Here is an 11,975-nt window from a genome sequence, read left to right as displayed (position 1 = left end):
AAAACATCCCAGTGTGTCAACTTCTGAAGAAACCATTTGTGTGATAACTCACTAAGATCATTGCCTGAATCCAAAATGGAATGATTCGTATAAATACACATAGAGGTTGTCTCTGGGTAATTGTCCTTTAAAATATACCATGATGAAAAGGTTACAAAGTATTTAACAAGGGTAGTTTTATTCTAAATCAGCAGATACATTATTTGCTGGCTTGCTTTAACCAGGAGTATTACATTCATAGCTGAAACCGGACTGTGAGGAGGAAGTAAGTTTAGAAGGTAGCCATTAGAAAGAAATACCTAGAAAGTGGATTGTGTTGGCAGCAACCGTTTCCCAAGAATCTTCCTTAAGGCCCCCGTGACTTCCTTGTTCCTCAAGCTGTAGATGAGGGGATTCAGAGCCGGAGTGACAATAGTATAGAAAATAGAGAGGATATTATCTTGCTTGGGACTGTGGAATTGATTGGGAAGAACATACATGAAGGAAGCACCCCCATACCACATCCCAACCACAGTCAGGTGAGAAGAGCAGGTGACCAGGGCTTTCTTCCTGCCCTCATTTGAAGACATGTGGAGTACAGTAAACAGAATTCGTGCATAGGAGGTCAGGATAACAGCAAGAGGTAGAATCAAGACAGAGACACCTGCCAAATAAACCATGAGCTCATATGTGGAGGTGTCTGCACAGGCCAGCTCTAGCAAGGGAGGGATCTCACAGAACAGGTGTCTGATCTGCCTAGATTTACAGAAGGGATACTGCATAGTGAAGATAGTTAAGAGAAGGGCCGTCACTGAAGCCAGGATCCATGTTGTGGCTACCATGAACCAGCAAACACTTGGCCTCATGAGGATCATGTAGTTCAGAGGATGACAAATGGCTACATACCTGTCATAAGCCATGAAGGCCAAAAGGAGGTCCTCTGCACTACCAAGTACCAGTTCTAGAAACATCTGAAGGGCACAACCTCCAAAAGATATGGTGTTATCTTTGAGTAGAAAATCCACAACAGCCTTGGGAGTGATAACTGATGTAAGGAGTAGGTCCATGAGAGAGAGCTGTCCAAGTAGGAGGTACATGGGCACATGGAGCCGGGTGTCCACAGTGATGACCAGGAGCAGCAGTCCATTGCTGATCAGAGCCAACATGTACAGGGCTGTGATAGTAGCACAGAGCAGTTCAGGAGATCCACTGTCATCTAGAATCCCCAACAAGATGAAGCCACTTCCCAAGGTCGAGTTCCCAAACTCCATTTTGAGTGATATAATTAGATGCCTAGAAATAGATGACTCTATTAAGTTTTATTAATAAAGATCTAGTCTTGTGTTAGTACTTTGATACCCCAATAAGATGCTATCTTTATTCTGTAAAAATAACTTTTCTTTTTGATATCCAAATTTCTGTCTTTTAGTTGTATCTTGATGAGTATTCTGAAGATAAGCGTTGAAATTACTACTGGATCCTTTGTCAAAAATCAAGTGGCTACAGGTATGTGGGTTTATTTCTGGGTATTCAAATAGATTCCTCTGATCAACCAATTCTGCATGGTACTGGAATACTTCTATGCCAGTACTGCAGATTATACTACTATTGCTCTGTAGTGTAGCTTGAAACCAGGAATGGAGATACCTCCAGAAGCTCTCTTGTTGTATAAGATTGTTTTAGCCATTCTGGATTTTTTTGTCCTTCCATATGAAGTTTAGAATTGTTCTTTCAACAAAGGAGCCCAAACCCTACAATGGGGGAAAGACAACATCATCAGCAAATGACGCTGGATAATTGGATGTCTACATGGAGAAAAATGCAAATAGATCCATATTTATCTCCATACACAAAACTCAAATCCAAGTGGATCAAAGACCTCATCATAACATCAGATACATTAAATCTATTAGAATAGAAAGTGGAGAGTGTTTCAAACTCATTGGCACAAGAGACAACTTCCTGAACAGAACACCAACAGCTCAAGCTCTAAAATCAACTATTAATAAATGCATCTAGTTGAACTGAAAAGCTTCTGTAAGGCAAAGGACACTGTCAATAGAACAAAAAGACAATCTACATATTGGGAAAAGATCTTCACCAATCCTACATTCAACAGGGCTAATAATCAAAATGCATAACAAACTCAAGAAATCAAACACCAATAAACAAAATAGCCCAATTTAAAAATGGGGCACAGAACTAAACAGAGAAGTCTTAACAGAGAAATCTCAAATGACTGAGAAGCACTTAAATATTCAACTTCCTTAGTCAGGGAAATGTAAATAAAAAAAACTCTGATATTTCATCTAACACCAGTCAGAATGGCTAAGATAAAAAAACTCAAGTCACAGCACATGCTGCTGAAGATGTGGAGAAAGGAGAACACTCCTCCATTGCTTGTGGGAGTGTAAACTTGTACAGCCACTTTGGAAATCAATTTGTCACTTTCTTAGAAAATTAGAAATAACTATACCTCAAGACCCAGCTATACTTCTCCTAGGCATATACCCAAAAGGTGCTTCAGCATACAACAGGCACACTTGCTCAAACATTTTCATAGCAGCTTTATTGCTAATAGCCAGATTCTGGAAACAACCTAGATGTCCCTCAACCAAAGAATAGATAAAGAAACTGTGGCACATTTACACAATGGAATACTACTCAGCTGTTAAAAACAAAGAAATCATGAAATTTGCAGGCAAATGCATGGAACTAGAAAAGATCATCCTGAGTGAGTTAACCCAGACCCAGAAAGGCACACATAGTATGTATTACATATAAGTGGATTTTAACCATATAGTACAAGATAAGCATACTACAAGGCAAAGACCCAAAGAGGAGAAGTAATAAGGAGGACCCAAGTGAGGATGCATAAATCTTACTGAGAAGGGGGGATAGAATAGACTGAGGTAATGGCTGAAGAGAGAGAACAAGATAGGACAGGGGGCACAGAGAGTTAATATGGTGGAGATGAGATTTGAGGAGAGCAAGGGTAAGAGGACAGAAAGCCTGTAGGAAAAAAAAAGGAAACTGAGGGTAGGGACATCTCTGTGACAAGCTGAAAGCCTAAATCAGGGTAGGATCCTGGAAGGATATGAGGGGGATTCAAGCACAAACTCCTAGTAGCAGAGACCATAAAGACTGAAGAGGACACCTTCTAACTAGACTAGTCTCCTAGCAGATAGATGGGAATACCAACTCACCCACAAAAACTTCAACCCAAAATTGACCCTGACAATAAGATATGTAGAGATAAAGATAGAGCAGATAGATCAGAGAGTGAGAGAATGCCCAACCGATGCCTGGCCCAACCAAAGACCCACCCTATCAGGGAGCGCCAACCCTGACACTATGAAGGATGTTCTGCTAAGCCTGCAGACAGGAGCCTGTCAGAGGTGTCCTCTGAGAGGCTCTACCCAGCAGCACCTTAACACAGATACTGAGTCTCACTGCCAAATATTGGTCAATGCATGAGGAGTCTTTCAGAATAGTGGGAGGAAAGAGAAAAAGACCCAGAAGTGACAGGAGCTCCACAAGAAAAACAACAAAGCCAACTAACCAGGGCCCAGAGGGGTTTGCAGAGACTGAAGCATCAACCAAGGACCATGCATAAACTGGACCTAGGCCCCCTACAAAGATGTAGCAGGTTGGCAGCTTAGGCTTCAGGAGGATACTAGAGTAAGAGAAGTGGGGACTGCATAGGACAGGGACTCACTTGCCAGCTTTTAGATCACCTTCCTCTGGCAGGACTGCCTTGACAAGCTACAGAGGAAGAGGACATTTTCATTCCTGATGCAACTTGATGAGCTCAGGTGGATGGCAAAGGGAGCTCCCCTTTTTTGAGGAAAAGAGAAGATAGAAGGAGGCGGAATAGAGGGCTAGACTGGGAGGAGGGAGAGAAGAGGTTACAAAGGTGTAAAGTGAACAAAATAAATAAATGAAAATAAAATGAAATTACTACTGGAAAGGAGGCACTCACCTCTGGAGTACGATCTTCTCATGAAGCAGAACATAAGGATGTCTGAGTACAGCCATACACAAACATACTGTTCCAGAAATAGAAAGGATGTAACACTACAGCAGGATGTAGGACATCGAGGAGGTAGGACATGAGGACTCACGGAAGTACATGTAAGGAGCACACAGGATATACCAGCACACCATGCACATAAATGTCCCAGTAGAGAACAGTTCACATCTCTATTACTAAACTGCTAGAGAATGGTACCTTCGTAAAAAGTGATGAACCATTACTGCAGTATAAAGTGATGTGTATTTACAACAAAGCAGATACATGTGCTTCTGGGGTCTGAACATGCCTTTATCAGTCTTAAAATAGAGCAGCTGAACGGACAATGGAACTCAAAGAAATAGCAAATCTGATACTCTAGTTTGAGACTTTAGGGTCTTTAAATTTTATTTATTAACATAACATGAGCAGAGGCTATATTCATTTCAGTAAATGAGAGACAAATTCATTACCCTGGTGATGAGAAGCCTAGCTGCCTGACTACCTCTGCTAAATAAATTGAAATTATTTAGTACAAAGGAGGGCAGAAGTGGCTTTTCAGTTCTACTTACTTATTTTGTTTTGCTAAGTTGGTTAGGTAAAGAAGGAATTCTTACAATGTCAAGTGTCAGGACTGACCAATTCTTTCCTTCCATCTACAGATGTTCTCTGGAGAGAGATGTGGAGGCAGCCAGGCATCTAACAGTCTTTGAGTAGTATGCTAAGCTCAAGATGTCTTTACAGTTCTCATATCTGAGAACGAGCAGAAACTCTTTCTGTTCCACAGGTCTCATGGAAGAAGCCCTCTAGCTCTGTGTCAGTTATCCAACTGGTTGTGGGTCCACATGCTCAGATTTCTTCATCCTTCCTCCTTCTGGGAGCAAAGATCAAAGATGTAGGAAAGAGGTAGAAATGAAAGAAATGTACAAAGAGCCCCACCTAAATACACCTGAGGACAGCTGTGAAATGAGGCTTTGTTGAGGAGCACACTACTTCGTCTTTGGAGCTCATGGCCTCCTTTCTTCTTTTTTCTATCGCTGTCTTCAGCGGGACCTATCTCCCAGCTGAAATGGCCTCCCCTGGAAATGTTAGTCTAGGAAACAGTACATTAATGAATCCTTTGGGGTCTGTTTTCTAGCTTGTTTTTCTGAAGTCTCTATCTCTGAATCTGCTCTGAAGCCATGACTTTCTCTCACCATTCAACACAAGATCCATCAAGAGAAGAAACAAGATATGGAACAGAGAGTGGAGAGCAATATGGTGATATCATAAAAATGATCAAAATAAATGGTAGGAAAATGTCACTATGAAGCTATCTCTTTATACAGTGACAACTTGCTAATAGCTATTTAAAAGGTAAATAACTAAGATCAGATAATTTATAAAAATATATAAAAAATCATTGGCAATTTGCTTAAATGTGTTCTCAGAAAAGAGATGAGAATTTTCCAGAAAGTGAGACTTTATTGCATAAAAGCAAGACTTGTACTCACTAAAGGAACTCCTAAAACTGAGAGAATTTTGACCAACACAGATTATACTTCAGAATGGAGAAGTAGAACATCAAGTAAAAAGTTAACGTGATAACCACAATTTCTAATAATCTTAGCAGAAAAATTCAAAATCCAGAAAAATGTTAGGTAGTTTTAACTTTTTTATCGTGTGTGTGTGTGTGTGTGTGTGTGTGATTTTCACATCATGCACACCAATACCGCTCATCCCTCTCTCCCCCTCATACCTGCCCTCCACCTTGGTAACCAGCCCCCAACAGAGAAAAAAAATCTCTTTTGTGGAAACTGTAGTGTGTCACAGTGTGTCCCACGGTGTACCCTTTTGTCCATACTTCTTTGCTTACAAATGTTCATTGCAATGACTTCTTGGTCCAGTAAGAAGCCTCTCAGGTTTACTGCTATTCTATCAATACTACCTCACTGTGCCTCCTCTCAGATATCCTGGTACTGGCCTGAGTCATGATGATCCTGCAGTTTTGGATCTGTAGGACTGGCCTCTTCATGCACTCCAGCAGTTCACAGATAGGGTGGATGTTGGGGCAGGTCAATTCAAAGCCCTGGATTTGGGCCTGAGAGGTATCTGAGCTGGTCAGCCTGCTGGCTTTCCAGCTCTCCTGCCATTGGAGCATACTCAGCAGAAACCTTTGTAACCAGTGCCAGTTCTGCCCTGCTACCCAGGTGATGTCCAGGGCCCACTCTCCCAAGCGTTTCAGCCTTTGAGAGACGTAGCCAGTTTTCCCATTCTTATGGCCCAAGGTCCAGCTCTCTTTCCTGCCATAGATGGCAGAGGGTGAGGGAGGGGAGGGCATCTCTCCTTTGTCCATGCCACCTCCCAGTAGACAAGTTGCAGGGCCAGATCTCCAATGCTCATACCCTCAGGGCTGGCTTATCCATGTTCCTGCCATCAGGGTCAGCTCTCCTGTGCTCCCCAGGCAAGGTGCAGAGTCAGCTCTTCTGCTCTCATGACCCCTGGGCCAGGTCTCTGGCCTGCCATAGGCAGTGAGGGGCAGGGCAAGTGGGGCAAGGAGACTAGTGATAGGCCAGCTCTCCCATGCACCCATCCTCGGGCAACTGACCCACAACTCCCACAATGTGCGGGACCATTCTCCCAACTACTGCAGTTAGGGTCGCTTCAACTTTCCTGCTCTCACACCCTCAGGGCCAGCTCTCCCCCGGGATGGCCAGATAAGGGGTGGGGCCAGGTCTTCACAACCTTCAGACATCAACAGACCCAGAGGTGATCCCCCAGTGGTAGCACAGGCCAGGACCCACCAATGTCCCATGTGGGATCAGCAGCTACTCACATCAGGCTATTCCTCAGTTCACTCAAGTCTCCAGTTCTGCCTCTTATTTGTGTTACATTTGTAATCAACAAATGAAAACCATTTGATTTTCTTAAAGTTTAGAATAAAAAGAAATGAGCCTACAAGCAGCATTTCTTAGCATTTACTTGTCTAAAGAGTAGCTAAAAGGAGACTGAGAAAGAAGGATAAGGAAGGAACTGTGTAAGAGGTGGTGGATAAGCTGATTTAAAACATTGATAGCTGAGGCAGGTGCTGCCTGAGCAGCTGAGTTCTGTGGTCACCAACTACACAGACATATGTCCAAGCAAACGTGTGCACAGCAAGTAGAAAGGAGAAACAGAAGTGAGTCAGCTTTGAAAGGCACAAGTTCATGTTCAGAGGCCCACAAAGGATGACCTGATATTATGACAAGTCCCTGGTTCCCTCCTGCTGCTGCTAACAGCACACACAAGAAGCACAAGCAGTACTGGAGAAGAGAACCTTCACAGATGCTGTAGGACATCTTTTTTTCTTGACAGAGGCTCCACGGAGGGTTCTTGTTTCTTGGCTAGTTCTCATCACCATCTATTTGGTCCATGACCTTCTAGGCAAGACAATGTGGGCTAGAACAAGACCTCAGACCCAATAGTATGTTTAATGAGTAAGGTGTGTTGACTTGCCAAGCCAGATGATTTGCATTGAAACATACAATACTATCCAGTTTCCAGTCAAGCTCACGCTATTTACATGGAACTCGGCCTCTTACTGCTGGCCTACGGTTCCCCCAGTTCTTCCTTGTCCCCCCTTCAGCCATCTCTCCATTTCTTTGTGACTCCCTGCCAACCCTACAGAATCACTCCTTTGTCAAGGACACCACAGCTTCTCTCCTTGGCTGGGGCCAAGGTAGGCTACCTGTGTCCTCCTTCTCCTCTGCTATGCTGCTCTGTCCAGAGTACTCTTGGACCTGCCACTGCATGACTGCTTAGCCCTTCCTCCAAGCCTACCTCCATCCACCTCATCTGTAGACAGGAGCAGGGTACCTCTGCATCATTCGTGGAACAGGACCCTAAGTCCTGCTTAAAAGAATTGCAGAATCAGATTCCTTCACCTGACTACTGGCCTAATTAAAAAAACAAACAAACAAACAAACAAACAAACTACTGATCCAATATGAAGCTGTTTGGAGGCTGAACACAGAACTCCAGGTAGAGCTCAAGGTCTGGGACCAGCTGAGGTCTGAATCTTAAAACCTAGTGACACCCAAAGACTGAGAACCAAGCACCATTCATCTGGCCCACAACCTGTCTGCTTACAGAAAAGCAACCAAAGAGTGAAACACACACCCAACAAAGCTGAGATGAGGTATCTACACCAAGAAAATCACAAACATCCATCATAGGTCCAGATTCCTAAACCACTGCACACAAACACAACATAGACAAACAAGAAGCCAACAACCTCATTGCAGTAACCCCCAAACAATTTGGTTGAAGCCCAAGACAAGGACTTCAATCTAGCAATTATCAATGTGTTCAACGACCTTGAAGGGGGTATGAATAAACACCTTAATGAAGACTGTGAAAACACAAACAGCTGAAATAAGTATTAGAAACTGTTTGAGACATAAAAATAGAATCACTAAAGAAAACCCAATCTGAAGGAAAACTTGAAATGACAAAACTAGGAATTCAACAAAAAGCTCAGAGGTTAGCCTTACTAACAGGTTACATGACTTGGAAAAGAGATATTCACATCTTGAAAACAAGAGAGATGATATGGATAGCTCATCAAAAATATATTAAATTAAATATATATTAAATATATTTATATTAAAATATCCACGCATAAAATTTCCAGGAAAATTGGGACACATGAAAAGAATATGAATAATAGGTACAGAGGAATGAAAATAAACACGGTCAAAGGCACATAAATTGTTTTTAACAAAATAATAGAATGAAATAGCCTCTTGCTTAGGAGTGAGACCCTACGTCTGCTCTCACCTCCCGGTGCTGGGACCTGTCTGGCTTTACCCTGTGCAGATCTTTTGTACGCTGTCATAATTTGTGTTAGTTCATATGTACACCATTTCCTGCTGTGTCTGGAAGACACTGTTTCCTTGGAGGGATGCTTCACCTCTGACTCTTACAATCTTCACACCTCCTCTTCCACACAGGTCTCTGGCTCTTGAGGGGAAGGTTTAATGGAGACACTTAGAGCTGAATATTCCAATGTATCTCTTCACATTGTCCATATTTGTGTCTCTGTGTTAATTCCCACCAACTTCAAGAAGAAGCCTCTCTGATGTGGGTTGAAAAAGGCAGTATGCCATTGGGAGTCATTGTATTGCGATATTCTTTTAGCAGAATATAAAGGGTTTCCTTACACTCATTGTCTCAGGTTCTTGCCAACTTTAGCAGTGTCGAGTATTTAGGTTCCATCTCATAGGGCAGATTTTAGATTCAATCAAAAACTGATTTTTTTTTAGCCCTAAAATATTTGTATATAGTTTTAATGCCAATAAATACAAACAGCAATGAGATATTCATATTTCAGCAACAGCATTTCCAGAGGTACTGCCCGCTGGGAGCATGACACTGAAAACTACACCCAGAAGAAGACTTGGATTCACTTTTACCCAGGAGTCATGACACTGGGAACTGGTTGGCTTTTCTTGATAACACCTCTCATACATCTTTTCCCATACCCTACTGTGCTATCTTATGCCATAGATCCCCACAAGAGAGGAGCTGTGAGAATCTGATGACATTTAAATGGGTTTTATCTTTGCTTTATTTTATATGTTTAGGTTTATTATTTTTGTTATAACCCATTCTTTTAAAATTTTACATATGTATACAATGAACTATAATAAAACCTCTTATTTTCCCCTCCAGATCCTCTCTCAGAAGAACCCCTTTTGACTTCATGTCCTCTTTATGCTTTAATAGACCACTAAGTCCAATTAGTTCTGTCAATATGATCATGGGTATGGTGCAATCCACAGGAGTCTGGGTAATCTACCAGTGGCCAAATTTGCAAAGAACAATGACTTTTTTCCCATAGAAGCTATCAAAAATTTTAAATTGACAAGAAAATAAGATACATTGCCATCTTTTTTTTTTTAATTTTCCAGATTTCTAATCTAATCAATTAGGAATGGAGTCTCATGAGTTCCTTTGCCACCCTTGTTGGACTCTTGGCAGTCTCGATCTTGTCAAGTCTTGAACAGAAAAACCATAGCTACTGTGATTATAGATACCATGGCCATAACAAGCCCAAAGTTATCAGGAAAGCAGTGGCACTTGAGACAGCGCTCTGTGCACTGCACTTGATTTATCCTAAGGGTATGCTGACTTCTTACTGCTGAAAACAATACAGACTTTGCATGCAGTACATATAGGAAATGATCTGAAACTGAGAATCTTTCTCTCTGTGAGCTAGTGTTCGGTTTCAGAGGTGCTGTGAAGGCTGTTTGGAGACAAAAGACATCAATGGTCTTACCAAGAGCTGAAAATTACACACTACGGTACTGAATTGTGAGGTAAAATGTGTCTATTAGCACAATAGTGGCATGACTATTATGGTGTAACCAACTGATTTCTGATTGGCATGATAAACTTCTTTTCCAAGAAGAAGCAACTAATAAAGACATTCAAAATTAGTCCAAGTATTTTTAAGTATTTATGATTGCTTATCCCCAAGTGGGACATTGCTAAGGCTTGGGAAACTTCTAGAAAGAGGACACTAAAAACACGCAAGGAACAGAAAATAGATATGTGTGTTGTTTGCTCTCTTGGTAGATATTTTGACTGGAATGATATGAAATAATTATGATTTTATTTCCATTTCTCTGGTAGCTAAAGATGTTGAACATTAGTTTTCCTGAGTCAATATTTTACTGCAGGGCTCAAAAGGAGCTTTGACAAGGATTATTCTCACAAGGATAGTAGATAAAGAAAAACATGCTGATATATTCAGCTTGTCCTTTATCTAGAGTCCTTCCTTAGACATCAGCTAATCGCCTGCATTCATCTCCTTCTGCATAGATTTCTGGCAGTGGTAATGACTAGGGGTTCCTTTGATCCATGATACAAGGAATAATTATTCACACTCCTGTAGAACCCTGCCAGAAGAAACACCTCTTCTTTATTTGGCATCTGAACCTCTTCAGCTCCAAAAATAATCCCAGAACAATTGGTGTTGTCTTGAAATTTTTCCTTCTGGTTTTGTGGATAAAGCCTCTGTTTCTGATTAAGGTAATACATGGGGCTCCACATCTCGAGAAACAGTAACAAATGCTCACTTCTTTGTCTCTCCTAAGGACAGTTATGAGTGGTCTCGCCCTGCTCTGGACTCTACATGCTATAGTACAGATTTTCTAGGCAAGGCATAACCACTGGCATGATTGATTGTGACAAGTGTTTATGAGGGCAGCCAATCGCCTCTTGGGGTCCTCGGGAGACTCACGGATTTGTGCAGCTCCCAGCTTTAAGCCGTCTTCCTAGTGTGGAGGGTAATAACCAGAACCTGGAAACAACCCAGATGTCCATCAACGGAGGAATGGGTACAGAAATTGTGGTATTTTTACACAATGGAATACTACTCAGCAATCAAAAAGGAGGAAATCATGAAATTTGCAGGCAAGTGGTGGGATCTAGAAAAGATCATTCTGAGTGAAGTATCCCAGAAGGAGAAAGACAAACTTGGTATATACTCGCTTATATAGACCTACAAGACATGATAAACAAAATGAAATCTACACACCTAAAGAAGATAATCAAGAAAGTGGACACAGGCGAAGGTGATTAATCCTCATTTAGAAAGACAAATGGGATGTGCATTGAACTTATGACAGGAGTCTACCACAAAAGGCATCTGAAAGACTCTACCTAGCAGTGTTTCAAAGCAGACACTAAGACTCATAACCAAACCCTCGGCAGAGTGCAGGGAATCATATGAAAGAAGGGAAGTTAGTATGATATGGAAAGGATAGGAGCTCTACAAGGACCAAATATATCTGGGCACAGGGTCTTTTCTGAGACTGACACTCAACCAAGGACCATCTATGGATATAACCTAGAACTTCTGCTCGGATGTGGCCCGTGGTAGCTCAGTAACCAAGTAGTTTTCCAAAGTAAGGGGAACACAGACTATTTCTAACAGGATCTCAAGGGCAGGCTGTTTGAC

The 11,975-nt window shown here is 41.8% G+C and overlaps 1 protein-coding gene across 1 annotated transcript; it reads right to left on the bottom strand.

Annotated features, from left to right (window-relative positions):
* Positions 1-299: 299 nt before the first annotated feature.
* Positions 300-1,250, bottom strand: LOC129669271 (olfactory receptor 2AG1-like). The gene has a single exon (XM_055597434.1). It carries the CDS (start codon positions 1,248-1,250, stop codon positions 300-302), a length of 951 nt encoding a protein of 316 aa, XP_055453409.1.
* Positions 1,251-11,975: the final 10,725 nt, after the last annotated feature.

Source organism: Psammomys obesus, unplaced genomic scaffold (assembly GCF_907164565.1).
Source record: "Psammomys obesus unplaced genomic scaffold, mPsaObe1.curated_primary_1811, whole genome shotgun sequence".
Taxonomy (NCBI): Eukaryota; Metazoa; Chordata; class Mammalia; order Rodentia; family Muridae; genus Psammomys; species Psammomys obesus.
This window is presented reverse-complemented; position numbering and strand designations above follow the sequence as displayed.